This window comes from Lagenorhynchus albirostris, chromosome 20 (assembly GCF_949774975.1).
Source record: "Lagenorhynchus albirostris chromosome 20, mLagAlb1.1, whole genome shotgun sequence".
In the NCBI taxonomy this organism is placed as follows: domain Eukaryota; kingdom Metazoa; phylum Chordata; class Mammalia; order Artiodactyla; family Delphinidae; genus Lagenorhynchus; species Lagenorhynchus albirostris.
This window is the reverse complement of record NC_083114.1, coordinates 39,052,970-39,077,411: the sequence shown is the minus strand read 5'-3', so window position 1 is coordinate 39,077,411 and position 24,442 is coordinate 39,052,970. Positions and strand designations below refer to the sequence as shown.

The 24,442-nt window shown below is 39.5% G+C and overlaps 1 protein-coding gene across 2 annotated transcripts; it reads left to right on the top strand.

Annotated features, from left to right (window-relative positions):
* Nucleotides 1–1,294: 1,294 nt before the first annotated feature.
* MED1 (mediator complex subunit 1) lies at nucleotides 1,295–24,238 on the top strand. 2 transcript variants are annotated; one of them, XM_060133425.1, is made up of 17 exons: nucleotides 1,295–1,505; nucleotides 3,481–3,587; nucleotides 6,040–6,118; nucleotides 7,605–7,659; nucleotides 7,764–7,896; nucleotides 8,605–8,633; nucleotides 11,290–11,361; nucleotides 11,880–11,954; nucleotides 12,746–12,819; nucleotides 13,420–13,509; nucleotides 15,024–15,135; nucleotides 15,659–15,783; nucleotides 16,036–16,154; nucleotides 16,932–17,133; nucleotides 18,781–18,876; nucleotides 19,000–19,105; nucleotides 20,748–24,238. In XM_060133425.1, the coding sequence occupies exons 1-17, from the start codon at nucleotides 1,481–1,483 to the stop codon at nucleotides 23,983–23,985; spliced, it is 4,737 nt and encodes a 1,578-aa protein (XP_059989408.1). In that variant the 5' UTR covers nucleotides 1,295–1,480; the 3' UTR covers nucleotides 23,986–24,238. The 2 variants fall into 2 exon arrangements, with proteins under 2 accessions (XP_059989408.1, XP_059989409.1); XM_060133426.1 differs by having other exon boundaries at nucleotides 1,300–1,427.
* Nucleotides 24,239–24,442: the final 204 nt, after the last annotated feature.

Sequence of the window (24,442 nt, the reverse complement as noted above, 5' to 3'; positions counted from 1 at the left end):
CTGCAGGTGGAAGGTCAGTGTGGCTGGGGTTTGGCAAGGGGAGAAGAGCTGGGTCTAGAGAAGCTTTTTAGGCCCAGTAAAACATTTGTCTACTAAGCCCAGGTACAGTGCTAGGTAGTGGGGATTCAGAAATGAGAGGCAATTCCTGCCCCGAGAAACTCACTGTGTAGTGACTGAAAGGAATGAGGGCACGAGGAATAGACAAGAAGTAAAATTTAAGTTCTACTTTCAAGGAGCATGGTTTATATCTTTGTGGCAATAAGCATGTGGCAAATAAAGATTTATTCTTATTAAATTTACACTGCTGTGCCTGCTCATCTGAACTGCAGTTACCTGCTGGAATGGCTTTGGAGGATGTTTGCATATCATTTTTGAAATATGGGGAAAGTCTGAGACTAAAGAACCAGTGGAAATCCATTGCTTAATATCCTTACAGCAAACTAGGTAAAATCCAACTTTTCAGCAGTTATTCTCAAGGGTGTGTATGGAAAAAAAGAACATTGAAAAAAAAATGCAGCCTTAACTATTTTAAGAACTTCCACCCAATGCTAGCACAATTGTATTTTAGCCTGGCTCTTGTTCCAGTGGCCACGAACTTATCGGCATTACTCCAGCTTTCTCTTTGGGAGGATTTACTGATACAAGAGATATGACTACACATTCTTTGTGACTTGTAGTGTAGAGTATTAGCTAAACTGCTTGTTTTCACTATGATTACAAAAAAGATACAATCAATTGTGAACACCTTTGGGATCCTAAAGATAATTAACAGCATCCGATGATCTGACTGCTGCAAACAAGTTTTTCTTAATCCGGAATCTCCCAGATCTTCAAAAATATTGGAATTGCTCAAGAAAAATATTTCTGAAATTAAAAAGAAAATTAGGACATGTAAATTAAGTGTACCGGGCTAGCTTGGGACATTGTTACAAATACCCAACGTTTTTTTCCACCTAGTATCTCAAGAAAGCGAGTATTTTAATAAAATATTCCCGATAACAATATTTTCGAAAAGCTAGTCTTTTAGTAAAGAGAGCTGGGGATTTAAATTTGCAAACTGCTTAAAAGCCAAAACGAAAGTGCCAATTTTCGCAGAGGAGCCGAACACTTCCAACTAGCAAACTCCATACCTACGGCCGAGAAGCCTAAGACAATTGAGAGAGAAGGAAGGGTGGGGAGAATCTCGCGAGTAGCAACGTATTAACCATTTTTCGCGATATTTGGTGCCCAACCCTTTTCCTCTCTCTCGCAGGATCACGGTTAATCTCGCGATCTTTCGGAAGTTCTGTTGCGGAAGATGGCGGCGGCCGCGAGCACCCTTCTCTTCTTGCCGCCGGGGACTTCAGACTGAGCCTTCCCGGGAAGAGTGGGGACTGCAGGCGCCCTGCGTCCCGGGAGCCCGAACCAACTTGGTTCCTCTGTTAGTGGTGAAGAGGGGCATATCCTCTTGTGTAGGACTCAGGCCCTTGCCGCTGTCAGGATGAAGGCTCAGGGGGAAACCGAGGGTGAGTGACTGAGGGGAAAAGCAGGGGGCGGGACACAGCTGGGGGAGCCAATCTCTGAGAGGAGCTGGGGGGCAGATGCTTCCGCGGGGGCCACTCTCCCGAGGGCTCAGAGTCTAGGAGGCGGGATGTGTGTGAGTTTTAGATTCCGACTGCCTTCCTTGGTGATGGAGAGCTTTGACTTTGGGGAGATGGGGGCTCCCAACTTATGTTAAGGTTTCCTGCTTAGCTAGGGGCAATCATTTGGGCCTCAGGGCATTTTTAGCCTAAAGGGATGGGAGACGCGGCGAGTGAATGTAAAACTTGCTCCTTCCAGAAGAGAAGTGTGAATGATGACATAAAAACAGTAATACAGCGCTGTATGTCAAAGTACTGGAGAATGTTTTCGCGTGAATGAAATGATTAGGTACTTATGGTATTAAAAGCCAGCAGTTCTCAAGAATGTCACAGTGTTCACATCTTGTGCTATTGTATATTCTAAAAATGCGTTGAATTTCAATCTTTCAATGTCTGAACTAATTCAGAACTGCTGAAAAACAGCTTTCTGTGTAACCTTACATAGATTCTCTGACGTTCCACTTTACAGTTTAAATGCTTCCTTAGCATTTTGGACATAGTTCTGTTGATACAGCTCACTATTATATACTTGTCTTCTCCAATGTGCTCTGAGCTATGTAGATCAGGATCTTGCCTTACTCATCATTATACAGTCCCTGGCACATAATAGTTGCTCAAAAAATGTTTCATTAGAGCATTTTTGTAAAGATATTTATCATCAGGCTTCTTAAGGGAAAGAAGGGGGGTGTGTTTTGAAGGGGAGGAAAAAAAAAGGTATACTTCTTGGTGCAGAGGAATGACAAGTGTAAAATGGAAACTAGATGAGGCAGTTTTGTCTAGTTTGCTCACTGCTGTATCTCCATCATGTAAAATAGTGCCTGAGTGAATGAGTCTTGAAAGTGGGAATTGTCAGACATTTCTCCAGAACTATAAATTGGCTGAAACAAACCAAAAAACAGTTTTCCAGAAGATGAAGGCATTGGAGGGAGGAGTTGAATCTTGATTTAGAAGATGTCACTACCTCAACTCAGATTGCTGACATTCTATACATCTTTCAATGGCACCTTTTCTGTAACATCCCCACAACTAATTACAAACTTTTCCTCCTTTGAATTTCAGTAGTAATGTGTCTTTGTTTTTAAGAACAAATCTCATTTTGCTTTGTGTGACGGTTATTTTCACGTAACTTACCCACACCCCCTCACAGGTGTCATCTCAGGCATATTGTATTTTTACACTGCCGGTGGTCTCCAGCACAGGTCCTTGCTCGTGCTAAGCAGTTACAAGAATTACAGGAGTGTTGGAGGGTGTAGGAGGTTCCTTCACACACTATCCAGGAGCCATTCTTTTCTGCCTTTCTCTTAACTTTTCTGGAAACTCATCCTTTAGTCATTGACATCGTCCTTGTTCATATAGTTTGAGTTTAAATAGGAAAAATCTGAATGGCAAATAAAGCCTGTTTTCTTGATAATACTTATAAATTGATCTCTTAAAATTATGTGAAAAAATTAAGAAAGTCTGTATTTTCACTTTGAAAACCAACTAACCGTAGTTAGGCCATGTTCAAATGTGTGCTCTGCATATATCATATGAGGGATTTCACGAATACCATGAAATTATTTTGTCACTAAATGGTAGTCTTGATCCTTAAACAGCATTAGAGATGGTTCTTTTTTTGGTTCTCATTAAGTTTGAATAGAAAGCAGTCCCCTTCTATGGTGTTTGTTAGACTAGACCCACAATTGTGTGTGTCTTCTTGTCATTAAAAACAAATTCTTCATATGTTTTGAAGTAAATCATATTGGAAAATATTTTAACTGAGCTCTTACCAGGATGAAGTATGGGAGTTTTGTTTGCAAGAAAAACTGTGGAAGGTCTTGAAAGAACAGTTGCTAATGATGTTTTCTGATTTATATCTTAGAGTCCGAAAAGCTGAGTAAGATGAGTTCTCTCTTGGAACGACTCCATGCAAAATTTAACCAAAATAGACCTTGGAGTGAAACCATTAAGCTTGTGCGTCAAGTCATGGTGAGGATTGTGGTGAAGTGGATAAAGTGTTGTGCTTAGATAATTATTTAATAAGCTAAGCTCCCTGTGTAGACTTTTTCTAACTAGTTATTATGGTGTGTCTTCAGTTTTATTTCTCATAAAATCATAAGCACATGATGGCTTTCAACTTTTAAGAGTCTACCTAAGAAGGAGGTATATTTATAGAATTGTGTTAATTGTGAGTTATAGTACACTGGGGTACTTTAGGCAAAGTGCTAAGAAATACACCTATAAAAGATACACCTGATAGGGAGTTCCCTGGTGGCCTAGTGGTTAGGATTCCTGGCTTTCACTACCGTGGCCCAGGTTCAGTCCCTGGTTGGGGAACTGAGATTCCACAAGGACCACAGTGCCGCCAAAAAAAAAAAAAAAAGATACACATGACAGACTGATATAGAGAGACATTTATTTTTCACTTCCTGTCAAGCTCCTTGATTCTAATGTGCTAATACTGTCACTGTATCTTTTCTGCTAGTTGAGTTTGCAATTCATTTTTAATTAACTTCACCTGTTTACTCTGTGGCCCTCTTTCTCTACAGTACTACTTCTCCTTTCTGAGTCATTCACCAGTATGGGGAGCCCTTAGTTAGGTGGAATACAGGGAGTGGGGTGAGGGTAGAGGCTGGATGTTAAAAGTTCATCCATATGAATCCAGTGGTAGTAAAATGTTACAGGAGTACTTTTTTATGACTTGACCTGGGCAATGGTTATATGTCTGTGTTCACTTTGTAATAATTAACGATCTCTTCACTTCAGATTCATATACTTTTCTGTATACATGTTATACTCAGTGAAAGTACCCCTCTGCCAAACCTTACACCGGGTCCAGTGTAAGTTCAGTTTAGTAGATTTATTAGAGCTTAAAATGATCATATCAGTATATAGCCTAGTAAAAAAACTGAATTTGCTGTCAAAAAACCTGTATTTTAGTCTTGACTCCAGTACTTCTACCTAAGTGACCTTGGACAGATTATTTGTTCTTTCTGATCCTCAGTTTCCTCATCTGGAAAGTAGAGACACACAACACCAGTTTTTTGCTGTAGGGATCAAATGAGATAATGGACACCAAAGTGTCATGCTGCTAAAAGATTTCTATAACTAAGTTCTACAGATATCTTCTGGCTCAGGATTGTGTACATAAAAAAGGTTTTTTGTTTTTTTTTAGAAGTCTTAAAGAATGGCAATTTTTCCAGTCTGGGAATTCAGAGGTTGTCATTTTTATACTATAAGGCAGCCATATTCTAGTTTGAAATATGGTCTATAAGTGATATTGTCATTAGGGAGACATTATGACATAGAGGGATTCCAGGTGGCTACTAAGACCCTCTTTTGGGTTACCAGTTCTTGGTTTGGTCACCATAGCTTCCATTGTCTACTTCTCACTTTTGCAGATTCAGAAACCTACTTTTATTGGTACGTAAAAGATTTTGAAGAGTTTTCAACAACTGACATACTAACAAAATTTCAGTAGATTAACGGGGAAATCAGAATGCCAGTTTATTAATTTACAGCAGAGTGTTTGTCTTTCCAGCTACCAAAGTACTGGTATCCATTGTCCTTGCAATGGACAAGGTCCTTGTATATTCAAGGTACAAAGGGAGCTAGATTATTAATTAGTCAGATATTTGTGAGGGTGGAATTAGAGCCAAGAGAGATGGATTTAGGGCGTGGAAAAGTCTGAAAAACTATCCTTGTATCATAAAACTGTTCATACTTCTGGGGACTAGAATGTTGTGCAAAGAGAAACTTCTTCCCTGGATATGTTTAGAAAAACTATGCTAAATTTTTTGCTCTTTGGCTTTTTCTGGACTACGTATCCTGTTTCTTAGAGTCAATCTAGTTTGACTAAGGTCTGGCTGTATTTCTTAGATTACATGCATATCACCTTATTAGATTTGGGAATTGTCCCATCTGAGCCACCCCATTTAAGTTACTGAATCTTAGGATATAGTCACTTCTACAGGAGGCTGATCTCATTTATTACATTTTGATTCTTCCTAATTTTTCCCTGAAAGTTATCTTACTTTAGATCTGGAAATACCTTTGGTATAGGCTTTTTTTTTTTTTTGGCCATGCTATGCAGCATGTGGGATCTTAGAGATCGAACCCACGTCCCCGGCGTTGGAAGTGCAGAGTCTTAACCGCTGGACTGCCAGGGAAGTCCTAGATCTGGAAATACCTTTTTCTGCTTTCATGGATATGGATATGCCTGTATCCATGTATATTAACCTTTCCTCTTTTGGATGGATAGACAGACTAACAGTTAAAAATCTATAGATTATCTAGAATATATAGAAAATATAGAGTATATAGACTATACCATAATATATAGACTATCCTGAAATGTTATTTCTGGGATAATGTGTATGTTTACCCAAAACACTGTTGGCTTTGTTAGTTTTTACCTGAAATGTTTTCCTTCTTAATACAGGAGAAGAGGGTTGTGATGAGTTCTGGAGGGCACCAACATTTGGTCAGCTGCTTGGAGACGCTGCAGAAAGCTCTCAAAGGTTTGTAAACATCTTTGAAATATGCTAATTTCTTTAAAAAAAAACCCAGTTTAGGAAAGACTATTTTATACTTACACTAGAAATATAAATTTGAGATAGGTCAACCGTTCTATGCTAGGTGTTGTTCTTGCTTTCATTATGGAGTTGAGATGAGCTCTTACCTGAACTTTTGAAACATTTATTTTTTATCCCATTTTGGAGGTTGGTAGAAACTCAAAAGATAATTGATGGAGGGTAGCTATAAGATTGCAGATAGCAGGGGAAAGTTTTTTTCCTTCACATGTTCTCTCCTAATTAACTCAATAAGAAGATGGACTTTTTGACTCTAAGAGATTTTTACAGTGTTTATAAAGAATGTTTTCAGGCAAGCAAACATAAAATTCAAATCATGAACTTGATTATTCAAGCTTATAATTAGTACTTCTGTGTGTTTTTGAAGGAAAATGAAAGTAAAAACAGATTTTACTCTGATTATCACAAATGAACCTGATTCAGCTGAATATTGTTTTTTTTTAAATTGTGGTAAAATGTATATAACAAAATTTACCATTTTAACCATTTTTAATTGTACAGTTCAGTGGCATTAAGTGCATTCACATTGTTGTGTAACCATCACCACCATCCATCTCCAGAACTTTTTCATCTTCCCAACTGGAACTCTGAACGCATTAAACAGTAACTTGTCATTTCCCCTCTTCCCAGCTCCTGGTAACCACCATTCTATATTCTGACTAACAATTTGACTACTCTAGATACCTCATATAAGTGTAATCATACAGTATTTGTTCTTTTGTGATTGGCTTATTTCACTTAGCATAATATCTTCAAGGTTCATCCATTTTATAGCATATATCAGAATTTCCTTCCTTTTTAGGAAAGCTGAATAATATTTTATTGTATGTATACATTATATGTAAACAAAATAACATTTTGTTTATACATTTATTCATTGATGGACACTTAGGTTGTTTCTATCTTTTGGCTATTGTAAATAATGCCACTGTGAACATAGAATATTTGTTTCTATGCTGGTTTTGATGTTAATCTTCCTTATTCTAGCATTAGCAGATAAATGTGTCTTTTTTTTAGCCGCACTGATCGGCATGTAGGATCTTAGATCCCTGACCAGCAATTGAACCTGCGACCCCTTCAGTGGAAGCACGTAGTCTTAACCACTGGACCTCCAGGGAAGTCCCTAAGTGTGTCTTCTTTAAATTAAAGATAACTTGTCCCAAATGAGTAATGAAAAAGAGAGACGAGAAAGGTGCAATCATTTTTTTCAAATAGATCTTTTTTTTGATCCTTATTACTGCTTAGGCCACAGCTAAGCCTTACCAATGAACTTTATGCGCATTATAAGCATTTGAACTATTGAATATGTTTCTGGCTTTGGAAGGATAGATATACTCTTGAGATGTTTCTGACTCTGAAGAATACAATTTATTTGGAACATCTTTTGTGATTTCCTTTTTTCACCCTTTTGTAGTAACATCTTTACCAGCAATGACTGACCGTTTGGAGTCTATAGCAAGACAGAATGGGTAAGTAGTCTATCTGTAGGCAGAAATGTTTAACTTAGTGTTGACTTTGGGTGGCTTTATTTATGTGTCTTCTATTAATTTTTGTTTTGATTTGTTCCTGCTAGACTGGGCTCTCATCTCAGTGCCAGTGGCACTGAATGTTACATCACGTCAGATATGTTCTATGTGGAAGTGCAGTTAGATCCTGCAGGACAGCTTTGTGATGTAAAAGTGGCTCACCATGGGGAGAATCCTGTGGTATGTGTTGTTGATATTTCACTGGAATCTGTGGGGTTTACTTAGGGACATTAATTTTAAAAGGAATTGTTGGGGTTTGAAATAGCTTGGGTTTAGGTTTTTTTCATGAGCCACTATAGAGATGATGTGATGGGCTACAACATCAGTAGCTGTAGAGTGGAATTTAGTATAATCTGGGTCCATCTCTGACATCATCCAGAGGCTTTGACAAAAGGAAACACCAGAGGAACCCTTTCCATTTCATATCAACAAACATGAGCCGCAATTGAACAATAGTTTTCTGGGGATACAAATAATTTAAAGTTCCTACCTCAAAGAACTTATAATCAAGAAGGACAGATAATCTTGTACATAACTAATGTCTCTGAAAAACCCTGTAATAGAGAGGAATGTAAAATGTGTATAACCAGACAGTTGAATATGGATTCCAAGGATGGCTTTAAAGAGAGGTCCTAATGTTTTAAACAAGCAGCTGAAAGTTGATTCCTTTATAAGCTATTTCATATATATTTTAATCTTTAATTTCCTGACCCAACCCATGGTTTACCAAGTAGGAAGAAGATATTTTTGATATCTTAATATAAGAATCTTCCATAGTTTTAATGTTTTTTTTATAAAGCATGTGTTATTAATAAAAGAGAAAAACTTTTGATGTCTTCAAGTGTCTTAAAGTAGTTTAAAGTTTTAACATAATTTCTTTAATTTCAGAGCTGTCCAGAGCTTGTACAGCAGCTAAGGTGAGCAGATGACATTTATATTCCCTGATACTGGCAGACAGTGCTATTCTTTTTTTTTTTTAATTCCTTTTTTAAATTTTTGGCTGTGTTGGGTCCTTGTTGCTGCGCGTGGGCTTTCTCTAGTTGCGGCGAGCAGGGTCTACTCTTGTTGTGGTGTGCGGGCTTCTATTGCGGTGGCTTCTCTTGTTGTGGAGCATGGGGTCTAGGTGCGCGGGCTTCAGTAGTTGTGGCATGCATTCTCAGTAGTTGTAGCTCGCGGGCTCAGTAGTTGTGGCACACGGGCTTAGTTGCTTCGCGGCATGTGCGATCCTCCCGGACTGGGGCATGAACCCGTGTCCCCTGCATTGGCAGGCGGACTCTCAACCACTGCGCCACCAGGGAAGCCCGACAGTGCTATTCTTTATAGCTAAGTTTTGAGGATGGTCAGAAGTTACTTTCCTGAGGAACAAATTTATTTTCTTGGGTCAAGATTTTTCACAGTCTGTACTTGTTCACTTTCAGAATTGACTTAGCTTGATTTTTTTTTACCCTATTCCGTCTATCCCAGGGTTTCTCAACCTTGACAGTATTGAAATTTGGTTTGGGAAATTCATTGCTGTAGGGGGATGCCCAGATCATTGTTGGATGTTTAACAGCATCCCTGGTCTCTCCCAACTAGTTGCAATATCTCCTGAATTATGATAATCAAAAATATCTCCAGGTATTGTCAGGTGTCCTCTGGAGGGCAAAATCACTCCTGGTTGAGAACTACTGAGCTAACCTTAGGAATTCTGTGTGGAACAAAAATAAATAGAACCTAATTATTGAATCAAAGAAAGCTTGAGAAATTTGAGTCTATACCATGAAAAGAACTTTTTTTCACTTCAACTTTGAGAAAAATTATTTTCTATTTAAGGTATATGGGTCCCATTATAGTAAAGTGCTAGGCTTGAAGACAGTCTCTTTTAGTAATTGATGTTTTTTGCCATTGGCTTATCTTTTCTCTTTGAATTGAGTGGAAATTTTCATGCTTAAATTTAAACCCAGAGTTAACTCTCTGGGAATTTGAGAAAGTCATTACATCTATTTTATATTTTAAATTATAGTGAAGTTATCAGATATCACATGGAGGCGTCTTAGAAAGGGTGTTAATATTGAGGAAATAAGTTTTACACTCAGTCTTCTCAATGATCAGTTTAATGTCCTTATAGCCAAATACACCAGATTTGAACGAGCTTTGAAAAATTGCAGTGTAACATAAAAAATAACATTTTATGATTTCATTAACTCAGTAAGTCTAGCAAAGTTGTATTACCAGAATAGTCCAGGAAAAAAATATGTCTGGCTCTAATGTGGAGTAGGAGACCATACCAATTTATGAACTGATGGTGTTCTAAAGTTAATTTGTAGGCATGTTTTAAAGTGGGAACCTTAAGAAGAATATTGGTCTTTAACTGGTATTTTTTTTTTTTAATTAATTTATTTTTGGCTGCACTGGGTCTTCGTTGCTGTGCGTGGGCTTTCTCTAGTTGCGGCCAGCGGGGGCTACTCTTCGTTGTGGTGTACGGGCTTCTTGTTGCGATGGCTTCTCTTGTTGTGGAGCATGGGCCCTAGGTGCCCAGGCTTCAGTAGTTGTGGCTCGTGGGATCTAGAGTTCAGGCTCAGTAGTTGTGGTGCAAGGGCTTAGTTGCTCCGCTGCATGTGGGATCTTCCTGAACCAGGGCTCAAACCCATGTCCCCTGCATTGGCAGGTGGATTCTTAACCGCTGCGCCACCAGGGAAGTCCTACCTGGTATTTTTGATCACTTTGTATAGATGGTAATTTTAAGGTAGGGAATATATTTTGCTGCTGCTCTTGCTTCCTTTTAATGTCTTCATGGCACTTTGGGCAGTAAGTGGTCAATAAATGCCCGACCAAGTATCTGACGTTGTCAGAGCAGTACAGCTTTCAAGGGACATTTTTTTTTTGTTTTTAAGTTTGAAATAGATGTAGAGAGTTAGAATTGTCGAGTTATGTTGGATTCCTGTCCACAAAACCTTATTCGACTAAGAAACCATGCCTGAATATTAGGTTCTGGGAAGCCAGGGGTTCATGGTAGTAGTTACTTTTTCCTGGGGTAAAGCTAGTCATAGGAACATTTTGGAATATGTGGTTTGCCTCCACAGTACCCATTCCCCTTTTCCTTAGGTCTCCCATCTCTCTCCTAGTGTTCATTTTCCTTCTTTGCTCTTATGTTGCCGTATACATGAAAAGTGTTCTATCTGTATACATGAAAAGTGTTCTATCTTCCCAATTTATTTATTTCCATGTTCTCTCCAAAAGTTTTTTTTCCTCATGACATCCAATCATCTCACTTACAGATTAAGAGGAGAAGAAGTGATTTATTTAAACCAAGTCTCATTACTTAAGAGCGAATTACTATATGAGTTATCGGGTTTTTTGGACTATCTTTTATACTGCTTATTAGCACCTCCTTCAGAAAAATGGGGCAGAGAAAGGGATACACTGCATTTTCTTTTCCTACTTTTGATTGATTCTAGAAAACTTTGGGGGAAAAAGAGTAAAGTAAATTATTAAGATTAGTTTTATATAGCCATGATTTTTGGCACTTTGCTGATAAGACTGAATAGTAATTGTATGTTTTATTCTCTTCCCTCTCCCCTGAACTTCTTATAGGGAAAAAAATTTTGATGAATTTTCTAAGCACCTTAAGGGTCTTGTTAATCTTTATAACCTTCCAGGGGACAAGTAAGTATTTTTATTTTTTTGCTTTTTTTGGAAAAATTAGTATAAATCTATAAACCATTTTGTACTTAGAAATTTGCCAAGTCTTCGGCCCTAGCTCATTTGTGATTTCTACTCATACTGACAATGTATAGCTCAGCTTCCAGCTTAATGTCTTTTAAAGGTATATTAAATAAACAAATATCTGCATTAATGGATTATAGTGCTAGAAGATAATCCTTGAGATGTCTTCAACATACTGATTTCTAGGCTGAAAGAAATTGTTATGGAACTGGGTTGCCACTTTTATTTTTAACCTACCTGGGATTCTGTATACCTGCTTGGCTCTTTTAAGTAGAGATAAAAGTTAGCTTTGGTAGATCAGTAATGATTTTTTAACATTTTAAAGTTTTATTTTGTTTTTTATATAGATATCTTAGTTGCCTCCAAGGTAGACTTGCTCTCTAGGCTTTCATGTTTGTGTGTGTGTGTACATATATTTGTCAACTATTTAATTCTTGTTTTCTTTATTTACTTTCTAGCAAACTAAAGACTAAAATGTACTTGGCTCTCCAATCCTTAGAACAGGATCTATCTAAAATGGCAGTTATGTATTGGTAAGACTGGCTAAAGTGTCAATTCTGTTTGACCTTGTTCTTAAAGTTTTTCGTCTATGGGGTTACTAGGCTCTTATTTTTTTAAATATATATTATAGATGTATGTTACTATGCATCTGTGTTTTACCTGTATTGTACATCTTGTCCATATCCTTTCAGTTCCCAAATGATTGCATTCCATTTTCTGAGTATCAGTATCCCTAAGTTGTTGGTTGGTATTCCTTAGGTTTTTTATTTTTTTTTAAATTTTTATTTCTTAGGTTTTATCAGAAGACTTGTCAAACCTGGCCTCCCTTTTTTTTTTTTTTTTTTTTTTTTTTTTTGCGGTATGCGGGCCTCTCACTGTCGTGGCCTCTCCCATTGCGGAGCACAGGCTCCAGATGCGCAGGCTCAGCAGCCATGGCTCACGGGCCCAGCCGCTCCGCGGCATGTGGGATCTTCCCGGACTGGGGCACGAACCCGTGTCCCCTGCATCAACAGGCGGACTCTCAACCACTGCACCACCAGGGAAGCCCTGGCTTCCCTTCTGATAAATAATAGTATAGTTGTAATTTTTGTTCACCATATTACATACATATTATATACAATACATGTATTACATAATAAATACATGTATTCTTAGAAATAATCCCTTCACTTTGAAGTTGAAATACAATTGTTAAATGCCCAGGTACAACATAGAGTCATTAGGATAGAATTATAATATGTTTAAGAGCTGAACTCATTATCACATTGTACACTAATACCTTCAGGGCTTAAATATAAGCAAACATAGATCATTTGTCTTGCAGGAAAGCAACCAATGCTGGTCCCTTGGATAAGATTCTTCATGGAAGTGTTGGCTATCTCACTCCAAGAAGTGGGGGTATGTGATTCTATTTTACCTGTTTAGAAAAATGTCTAATTTTAGTTGAGGGGTTATTACAATTTCACCTTGGGTTTATAAGCAGAAGGTGAAAATTACCAGTCATTTGTGTTTCTGGTTGTTTTTAATTGAAATATAGTTGATTTACAGTGTTATATTGGTTTCTGGTATAGAGCAAAGTGATTCAGTTATATATATGTGTGTATATGTTTTTTTTTTTTGCACATTTTCTATAATAGTTTATTACAAGATATTATGTATGGTACAACAGTAGGACCCTGTTGTTTATTTTATTTATAGTAGTTTGTATATGCCAATTCCAAACTACCAATTTATCCCTCTCTCATTTGTGTATTTTTTTTAATGGTTTCTAAGGTGTCAACACCTGCCCTCCCCTAGTTTTTTTTTTAAAATTGTGAAGTAAATTGTTGCTGCTAGAATCAATATTTATGCTTCTGTCATATTTCATAAGCTGCTTTGGATCATTAGTCCTCATATCTGAAACTCTTTTCTTGTATATAGGTTTATAGGAATGGGAATGTTTTTCTTTATTTGTAATTTACCTGATAAAAAAGTAGTGATAAGTTTTATTTTGCATAGGTCATTTGATGAACTTGAAGTATTATGCTTCTCCTTCTGACCTGCTGGATGATAAGACTACATCCCCTATCATTTTGCATGAGAATAATGGTAAGACTTTCACTGTAAATTAACTGAAGGTTTTGCTCAGTGTTTAAAAAATATTTTCAAAAATTTGAATGCCGGGCTTCCCTGGTGGCGCAGTGGTTGAAAGTCCACCTGCCGATGCAGGGGACACGGGTTCGTGCCCCGGTCCGGGAAGATCCCACATGCTGCGGAGAGGCTGGGTCCGTGAGCCATGGCCTCTGAGCCTGCGCGTCCGGAGCCTGTGCTCCGCAACGGGAGAGGCCACAACAGTGAGAGGCCCGCGTACTGCAAAAAATAAAAAAAATTAAAAAAAAAAAAAAAAATTGAATGCCCAGGCCTGCCTGTACTTTCTGGTTTGCTACTCCCAAATAAATCTGCCATCCCTACCAAAGTTTTCCATTTCTACCAGAGTTTGCATCTGATACATACACATACACTCCTACAGATATACATATCTATATGTACACATACATACATAATAATAAAAACTTAATAATTCCTTTTGAATAAGTAAATGAGTGAATAAAAAAATGTAAACCATCTGACTTGAAATAATTCCCTTTAATCATTACTTTAAAGGTAAAGAAATTAGCCAACTTACTAAAGAACTAAAATAATGGATCTTACTTTGAATTTGTACTTTTTTTTTGGCTGCACAGCACGGCTTGATGGGATCTTAGACCAGGGATTGAACCCTTGCCCTTGGCAGTGAAAGCCCGAAGTCCTAACAACTGGACCACCAGAGAATTCCCTATATTTGCACGTTAATAGACTAAAACATAATGAGAAATGGCCTAATACCTCATTTGGTCCCCTTTTAACTTCAATCATTGACTATCCTATAATCATAATTCTACTTAAATGCTTTCTGAAGTTGGAGAAAATAAGTAAATATTGGTAATGAGCCTTTAAAATTTTTTTTTCCTTTGACTGCATTGTTTCCTGTATTTTGTTTTATTTACTGACAGAAATATTGGTTGGTTAGAAAGATAACTTGTAGTGTTTCTGAGTTATATAGGTATTATAGTATCTGACAAACAAATTAGGGCTGACAAATTTTACAGAAGTTAGCTTTTAGCTTTTTTTTTTAATGTTAAGATACTTATAATTTTTTCTTTTTTTTTAAAAATAAATTTATTTTTTTATTTGCTTTTATTTTTGGCTGTGTTGGGTCTTCATTGCTGTGCGCAGGCTTTCTCTAGTTGCGGTGAGCCGGGGCCACTCTTTGTTGTGCTGTGTGGGCTTCTCATTGTCATGGCTTCTCTTGTTGCGGAGCACGGGCTCTAGGCACACGGGCTTCAGTAGTTGTGGCACATGGGCTCAGTAGTTGTGGCTCACAGGCTCTAGAGCACAGGCTCAGTAGTTGGGGCACATGGGCTTAGTTGCTCCGCAGCATGTGGGATCTTCCAGGGCCAGGGATCGAACCCATGTTCCCTGCATTGGCAGGCGGATTCTTAACCACTGCGCCACCAGGGAAACTCAAGATCCTTATAATTCGTGTTACTTTGGAGAATACCATTTTTCTTTCCTTTTCTCAGTTCCTCGATCTTTGGGCATGAATGCATCAGTGACAATCGAAGGAACATCTGCTATGTATAAACTCCCAATTGCACCATTAATTATGGGGTCACATCCAGTTGACAACAAATGGTAAGTTAAATATAATTGTAGGTTAGCAATGTCCATTTATTTCAACCTTAAGCCCAGTAAGAAACGGGTATTACTTTGACTTGGCTCTTCCCCCAGTGGACTTTCTAGAGATGGGCTTTTTGTTTTACCCATTTAATTTCTCTTTTTAATATCTGCATGTTCCTCTTTGAAGTCTGCTCATAGAACACATTCTTATCCTGAGAGAGAAAGAAGAGAACTGTGCTACTTGCACTGGTTTAATGATTGCTCTATGGGATTTTCCTATGGGACTTTATGTTGATTTAGAGCTATACTGGAGTAATAACTAGAGAACGTGCCTCAGGATAGATGTTTGGTAAGATACTCTAGGGTTAACAAACAGGATATTTTGGAATTGGGGGAAGGAAGTTCAAAGAGTAAACTTTTGATAGGTTTTGTGAGTAGGTGGTTATATGATACAGACATGTCTAAGAATGAGTGTTTAGATTTTTCATTTTCACATCATTCAAAATCCCAATCCTCCACCTTTTCTTTTTTTTTGAAGGACTCCCTCCTTCTCCTCAATCACCAGTGCCAACAGTGTTGATCTTCCTGCCTGTTTCTTCTTGAAATTTCCCCAGCCAATCCCAGTATCTAGAGCATTTGTTCAGAAACTTCAGAACTGCACAGGTGAGTTTTAGGAAGCATCAGGAGCTAATAATTGTTATAAAAGTGAAAAGCAAACTTCACATTCAGATTATCTTAGACCTTTCAGTCTTGGCCTCAAAAAACCACTGATGGGTATAGATGTCATGGTGCTTTTGCTTATTAGTAAGTACTTTTTGAATAAATGGGCGAATGAAGTAGAACTCATGAAGGGAAAACTGAGCTGTCAACGTTTGCATCTCACTGTGATCATTGTATTGATCTTTGTTTTTCTAGGAATTCCATTGTTTGAAACCCAACCAACTTATGTACCCCTTTATGAACTGATCACTCAATTTGAGCTGTCAAAGGACCCTGACCCTATACCTTTGAATCACAACATGCGATTTTATGCTGTAAGTAAGTCCTTATGAATTGTTGTAGATTATGTTTGGACCCAAGATCAGAATCTTCCTTTTATAGGATAACTGAGGTCAGATGATGTTCTTTTGGACCGCTGGATCATGTCCTATTTCCTCAGTCAGGCAGGAAATTACAGAAATCTGTGAAACATACTGAAGGAAAAGCATGAGCTTCCAAGTCAGGAAACAACGTACATTTCATTGTTGAAATTTCAGGTGAAAGTGTCTTAATGGTATTCTGAACTTTTACAAGCACATAAGTAGGTATTAAGAGTTATTGCTGTTTAATTCTTTCAAGTGCCATGAGCTTATAATCTGCAAAGTATTTAATGGAGAAGAAAGTACTGGAATGAATAAATTAAGGAGCGTTTTAAAACCACATCTGGACTTGAATTTATTTGAATGTTTGACAGTAGTCTGGAGTAAGTAATAGTTCCCAAATTCTGGCTCTGTTATAACTATATAGGGTGTTATTAAAAATATAGATTTTGCACTTGTGGTCCAGGGACCTCTCTTATACAGATTTCTGAGGTAATTTTTATATTAGCTAGATTAGGAAACCATTAGCGGAACATTTACAAAGAAGGGGTCTTTTCAGCCAAGCGAGTATTTGGCATTTAACATTAGCTGACCAAAGAACTGACTGTGGAGCTTTAATATTCAGCAAGAAATTGCTGATTTTTGAGGAGTAGGGTTTTTTTAAGGATAGTTTGTGGTTGGAGTACAGTGGGTGAGTAAATAGCATTCGTTTCCTTTGTTCTTTTTGCCCAGGCTCTTCCAGGTCAGCAGCATTGCTATTTCCTCAACAAAGATGCTCCTCTTCCAGATGGTAGAAGTCTACAGGGAACCCTTGTTAGCAAAATCACCTTTCAGCACCCTGGCCGGGTTCCTCTTATCCTGAATCTGATCAGACACCAAGTGGCCTATAACACCCTAATTGGAAGCTGTGTCAAAAGAACTATTCTGAAAGAAGGTACTGCCTTTCCTTTTGATATACTTACTGGTAAATGGAAACTGATTACTCTAGTAGTTCTCTAATTTTGTGGCCCATCATATCACCTGTGGAGCTTTTAAAACTACATACATTTGGTTTTCATACTCAAATGAACTTAATGTGGGAGAAGTTGGGAATCTAGTTCAAGCTCCATGAATAATTTTGATGGAACCAGTCTGTAAATTGGCATTTGGAAACCACTGGATTTTGTTGCAATGGACTTACTCTTGTTCTGCATGCAGCAATATAATTGGGTACCTAAGGGCCTGAACCTTGCAACAGATATATAAGGTAGAATTTGGGATTCTGCAGGAAGAGAGGAGTTCTTGATATCTAAATTTTAGGTTGTTAGGACAGTGGTTCCCACATTTTAGTCCTGAGTATATTCCCTCTCCCCATTCTTTGGAGAACTTAATCATATAGCTTAAAAAGGGATGAGACCTGTGCCCTTCTCTTTTTTCTCCCAGGATGCTGGAATGCTGATGTTTTTCAAACAGTTTGCTATTAGAAATCTTGATACGAATTTTGGCTTCTCTAGTTAACCACAGTTAATTTTTTACTTTAGTTGTAAAGCACTTCAGTGATAGAGCTGTATCAGCACAAATGGTAGGCAAGAAGAAATGGAAGGTAAATCAGGAGACATCTTTTATGGGAATAAGAATTGCTTTAGAAATGAGAAATTTTAGAAAGTTGGAGTAATGACACAGAGCATGTGCAAGTGTCCTTATGACCCTTCTATTTCACATATTTCAATCCTAGGAGAATTTTCCACATAGCTTCACGGTTAAAAATGAGTTTTTGTGAGGTAGTTATGAAGTTAGTCCTACAGAGATGCATGCTTTTTCCCAAGAAAGTATCTAATCCTTGTCTCTGGGCTGTCAGCCTGTTTGGCTTAGAAACCAATGAGTGTGTGTGTGTGTGTGTGTGTGTGTGTGTGTGTGTGTGTGTGTGTGTGTGTGTGTGTGTGTGTGTGTGTGTGTGTGTGTGTGTGTGTGTGTGTGTGTGTGTGTGTGTGTGTGTGTGTGTGTGTGTGTGTGTGTGTGTGTTTGGCATAAATGTATCATTTTAGATTGTAGCCCCAACCAATGAGTGTGTGTGTGTGTGTGTGTGTGTGTGTGTGTGTGTGTGTGTGTGTGTGTGTTTGGCATAAATGTATCATTTTAGATTGTAGCCCCTACATCTGTGCTTACCAAACTATGGAGTGTATAGCTAACAGCTGTATACTGGTAGAAAGCAGGGTTTATGGTAGTGGTTCTAATGTCTGCTTATCAAATAGAATGAGAAGCTCCTCTTGGCCACATTTATTTTCAGAATTCACTTTCAAGGCCGGGTGTTTATATCTGCCAAGGACTTCATCAATTGGGATTAAGTGCCTTCATTTTAGAAAACTGAAGTTTAGTTACTTATTTGTTTTGGAGTATTCGTAACATACACTGGTAGATTCCTTGGAATCTGATACCTTTAGTCACCTGTGGGTGACATAGTAGGTTTTGTGTATTAAAAAAATGTGTGTGGGATTTAGTTTCCAATGAGGGAGAGAAAATTTCATAGTTAATAATTACCATTTACATGTCTCAAGTCTTTTATTTGGTTGATTATTTTATGATCCTTTTCTTTGCCTTTTAGATTCTCCTGGGCTACTCCAATTTGAAGTGTGTCCCCTCTCAGAATCCCGTTTCAGCGTATCTTTTCAGCACCCTGTGAATGACTCCCTGGTGTGTGGTGAGTTATGTGGGTGGCTAGCACCTCTCTCAGGGCAGCAGCTTGGTCCCTTTATCTTTTTTGGAAAGTCAGAAACTGAAGCTGACTCTATCTTAAATGCCTCCTATATATTTTGTCTTTCAGTGGTAATGGATGTGCAGGACTCAACACATGTGAGCTGTAAACTCTACAAGGGGCTGTCAGATGCACTCATCTGCACAGATGACTTCATTGCCAAAGTTGTTCAAAGGTAGCACTGGCCCTTTTCCATCAGAGTCCCATTAAGAGGTGTATAAGGAATGTTGTTTTCAGTATTAGAGTGAATTGGAAATTTAGTAGGAAAGCATTTAGTCACTGCTTTGAATCCACCCTTCTCTGCTTTTGCATCAGAAGCAATATGAGCTTTTGGTTTTATAAATCTCATTATGAGAGTAATAGGAAGTAAGGTAGGTAACTTCAGGCCCCGCATTAGGGTTCTTTTATGAGGGAGAGAGCTGAAATAAGATGTAGATCTTTTTCCACTTTTTCCTCTGTGTCATTTTTTTTTAAACACATACAATGTGTCACATGGCAGTATGTGGGAAGATCCTTAAGCCAGTCAGCTTTCCATAAACATTAATATGTAATTTCAAGATTTTTTTGGAGTAGGTACCAGTGGTCTGTTTAGTAAATAAATTTTATTGGAACACAATAAAACATATCTGTAAGTGAACACATCTTTTCATTTACATATTGTTTACGGTGGCTTTTGAGCTAAGATGGCAGAGTAGTTGGACAGAAACCATATGATCTTTGAAAGTCTAAAACATTACTATCTGGTCCTTTAAGAAAGGTTGCTGACATATTCTAGAGCAAAATATTTTCAAACATGTTTATAAACATAAATTTATCTGTAACATCAAAAGTGCTTTGCTTTAAAATAAAAAAGATTTACTGCCAGTGGTAGCACTTTTCACAGTATAGCTTTGGGGTGATCTAAGCCATTAAAGTTTAGAACTTGATGGGTCAAGAGGTTTTTCTAATGATTCATCAATTAATATAAATTATATATACCATTAATCACATGTAAAGCCCAAAAGGACGGCATTTTCTTACTAAGTTCATTATTACCAGTTTTATTTTAGTTCAGTATGATGTCTAATTATTTGGACTCTTGTTTATGGTTGGTTTATTTGGTGGCACTTCAAAAGAGGTTGATGATTGCCTCTGGTCCAGATTGTTTTGTTTTTTTTTGGGGGGCTGTGCTGTGAGGCTTGCGGGATCTCAGTTCCCCAACTAGGGATTGAATCCGTGCCCCCTGCAGTGGAAGCATGGAGTCCTAACCACTGGACCACCAGGGAATTCCATTCAGATTCTTTTTATTTTTAATTTTTTTTTGGCTGCGTTGGGTCTTTGTCACTGCACGTGGACTCTCTCTAGTTGCAGTGAGCGGGGGCCACTCTTCGTTGCGGTGCGTGGGCTTCTCATTGCGGTGGCTTCTCCTGTTGCGGAGCATGGGCTCTAGGCGCACGGGCTTCAGTAGTTGCGGCACATGGGCTCCAGAGCACAGGCTCGGTAGTTGTGGCACACGGGCTTAGTTGCTCTGCGACATGTGGGATCTTCCCGGACCAGGGCTTGAACCCGTGTCCCCTGCATTGGCAGGTGGATTCTTAACCACTGCACCACCAGGGAAGCCCCCAGATTCTTTTAGAATGAGTTTACCCAAAGCTCTGGCATTTCATAGAACTGCTCCTGCCTTGCGGGTTATTTGCCTTGCCTGAAAGCTGCTTATTGTAAACCTTTTGGCATATGTAAGTCTCAGGCAAAATTAAAGCCTGTTTTCCCAAATAAAAAATTGGTTTCATTAGCAGCTAGTGCAATATTAACTTTGTTTTTTCCATCTTATTTTACAGATGTATGTCCATCCCTGTGACGATGAGGGCTATTCGGAGGAAAGCTGAAACCATTCAGGCCGACACTCCAGCACTGTCCCTCATTGCAGAGACAGTTGAAGACATGGTGAAAAAGAACCTGCCCCCGGCTAGCAGCCCAGGGTATGGCATGACCACAGGCAACAACCCAATGAGTGGTACCACTACACCAACCAACACCTTTCCGGGGGGTCCCATTACCACCTTGTTTAATATGAGCATGAGCATCAAAGATCGGCATGAGTCGGTGGGCCATGGGGAGGACTTCAGCAAGGTATCTCAGAACCCAATTCTTACCAGTTTGTTGCAAATCACAGGGAACGGGGGGTCTACCATTGGCTCGAGTCCGACCCCTCCTCATCACACGCCGCCACCTGTCTCTTCGATGGCCGGCAACACCAAGAACCACCCGATGCTCATGAACCTTCTTAAAGATAATCCTGCCCAGGATTTCTCAACCCTTTATGGAAGCAGCCCTTTAGAAAGGCAGAACTCCTCTTCCGGCTCACCCCGGATGGAAATGTGCTCGGGAAGCAACAAGGCAAAGAAGAAGAAGTCATCAAGATTACCACCTGACAAACCCAAGCACCAGACTGAAGATGACTTTCAGAGGGAGCTATTTTCAATGGATGTTGACTCACAGAACCCTATCTTTGATGTCAACATGACAGCTGACACGCTGGATACGCCACACATCACTCCAGCTCCAAGCCAGTGTAGCACTCCCCCAACAACTTACCCACAACCAGTACCTCATCCCCAATCCAGTATTCAAAGGATGGTCCGACTATCCAGTTCAGACAGCATTGGCCCGGATGTAACTGATATCCTTTCAGACATTGCAGAAGAAGCTTCTAAGCTTCCCAGCACTAGTGACGATTGTCCACCCATTGGCACCCCTGTTCGAGATTCTTCAAGCTCTGGGCATTCTCAGAGTGCCCTCTTTGACCCTGATGTCTTTCAAGCCAATAATAATGAAAATCCATACACTGATCCAGCTGACCTTATTGCAGATGCTGCTGGAAGCCCCAGTAGTGACTCTCCTACCAATCATTTTTTTCCTGATGGAGTAGATTTCAATCCTGATTTGTTGAACAGCCAGAGCCAAAGTGGTTTTGGAGAAGAATATTTTGATGAAAGCAGCCAAAGTGGAGATAATGATGATTTCAAAGGATTTACATCTCAGGCACTAAATACTTTGGGGGTGCCAATGCTTGGAGGTGATAATGGGGAGACTAAGTTTAAAGGCAATAGCCAAGCTGACACAGTTGATTTCAGTATAATAGCAGTGGCTGGTAAGGCTTTGGGTCCTACAGATCTTATGGAGCATCACAGTGGTAGCCAGAGTCCATTATTGACCACTGGGGACTTAGGGAAAGAAAAGACTCAAAAGAGAGTAAAGGAAGGCAATGGCACCAGTAACAGTAGTCTATCAGGGCCAGGATTAGACAGCAAACCAGGGAAGCGCAGTCGAACCCCTTCTAATGATGGCAAAAGCAAAGATAAGCCTCCAAAACGGAAGAAGGCAGACACTGAGGGGAAGTCTCCATCTCACAGTTGTTCTAACCGACCTTTCACCCCACCTACTAGTACAGGTGGATCCAAATCTCCAGGCAGTTCAGGAAGATCTCAGACTCCCCCAGGTGTTGCCACACCACCCATTCCCAAAATCACTATTCAGATTCCTAAGGGAACCGTGATGGTGGGCAAGCCCTCCTCTCACAGTCAGTATACCAGCAGTGGTTCTGTGTCTTCCTCAGGAAGTAAAAGCCACCATAGCCATTCTTCCTCGTCTTCTGCTTCCAACTCAGGCAAGATGAAAAGCAGTAAATCAGAAGGTTCATCAAGTTCCAAGTTAAGTAGCAGTATATATTCTAGCCAGGGGTCTTCGGGATCTAGCCAGTCCAAAAATTCATCCCAGTCTGGGGGGAAGCCTGGCTCCTCTCCTATTACCAAGCATGGCCTGAGCAGTGGCTCCAGCAGCACCAAGATGAAACCTCAAGGGAAGCCATCATCACTTATGAATCCTTCTTTGAGTAAACCAAACATATCCCCTTCCCATTCAAGGCCACCTGGAGGCTCTGATAAGCTTGCCTCTCCAATGAAGCCTGTTCCTGGGACTCCCCCATCCTCTAAAGCCAAGTCTCCTATCAGTTCAGGTTCTGGTGGTTCTCACATGTCTGGAACTAGTTCAAGCACTGGCATGAAGTCATCTTCAGGGTTAGGATCTTCAGGCTCATTGTCTCAGAAAACTCCCCCATCATCTAACTCTTGTACAGCATCTTCCTCTTCCTTTTCCTCAAGTGGCTCTTCCATGTCATCCTCTCAGAACCAGCATGGGAGTTCCAAAGGGAAATCTCCCAGCAGAAATAAGAAGCCGTCCTTAACAGCTGTCATAGATAAACTGAAGCATGGGGTTGTCACCAGTGGCCCTGGGGGTGAAGACCCAATGGACGGCCAGGTGGGGGTGAGCACAAATTCTTCTAGCCATCCTGTGTCCTCCAAACATAACATGTCAGGAGGAGAGTTCCAGGGCAAGCGTGAGAAAAGTGATAAAGACAAATCAAAGGTTTCCACCTTGGGGGGCTCGGTGGATTCATCTAAGAAGACCTCAGAGTCAAAAAATGTGGGGAGCACGGGTGTGGCAAAAATTATCATCAGCAAGCATGATGGGGGATCCCCCAGCATTAAAGCCAAAGTGACTTTGCAGAAACCTGGGGAAAGTAGTGAAGGGCTGAGGCCTCAGATGGCCTCCTCCAAAAACTATGGCTCTCCACTCATCAGTGGTTCCACTCCAAAGCATGAGCGTGGCTCTCCCAGTCATAGTAAGTCACCAGCATATACCCCCCAGAATCTGGACAGTGAGAGTGAGTCAGGCTCCTCCATAGCAGAGAAGTCTTATCAGAACAGTCCCAGCTCAGATGATGGCATCCGACCTCTTCCAGAGTACAGCACAGAGAAGCATAAGAAGCACAAAAAAGAAAAGAAGAAAGTAAAAGACAAAGATAGGGACCGGGACCGGGACAAAGACCGAGACAAGAAAAAATCTCATAGCATCAAGCCAGAGAGTTGGTCTAAATCACCCATCTCTTCAGACCAGTCCTTGTCTATGACAAGTAACACAATCTTATCTACAGACAGGCCCTCAAGGCTTAGCCCTGACTTTATGATTGGGGAGGAAGATGACGATCTTATGGATGTGGCCCTGATTGGCAACTAGGAACCTTACTTTTTAAAGCAAAAACCATGGCCAGAGAAAAACTAAGTGTATAGGCAAATCACCATAAGGAGTGAGACAGGTCTGATTTTGTGTTTTAAGAATCTTAAATGGCATGGCTTTGACACCAAGTGGGGTGAATTTAGAAAGGCATAGCCAGACCCTACTAAAGAGACCATAGGGTTTGATTCTGGTTACCACGAATCACTTGTTCCTTTGCCAGAAAAAAAAAAAAAAAGTTAAAATACTTGCTTATGAAAGGGAGGGGGTGGGAAGGGCTTAGGGAGAGGGAAGGGTGGGAACCAGTTTTGTGGGAAATATTCATATATATTTTTTCTCCCTCTTTCCATTTTTAGGCCATGTTTTAAACACATTTTAGTGCATGTATTTGAAGGGCTGGGCAGAAAATGAAAAAGCAATACATTCCTTGATGCATTTGCATGAAGGTTGTTCACCTTTG

Bases quoted from the DNA above. Each gene is read 5' to 3' on its own strand.
- MED1 (XM_060133425.1), top strand. From the start codon at position 1,481: ATGAAGGCTCAGGGGGAAACCGAGG. The intron at 1,506-3,480 runs GTGAGTGACTGA...TTTATATCTTAG, and splicing joins GGCTCAGGGGGAAACCGAGG to AGTCCGAAAAGCTGAGTAAG. The intron at 6,119-7,604 runs GTTTGTAAACAT...ACCCTTTTGTAG, and splicing joins GCTGCAGAAAGCTCTCAAAG to TAACATCTTTACCAGCAATG.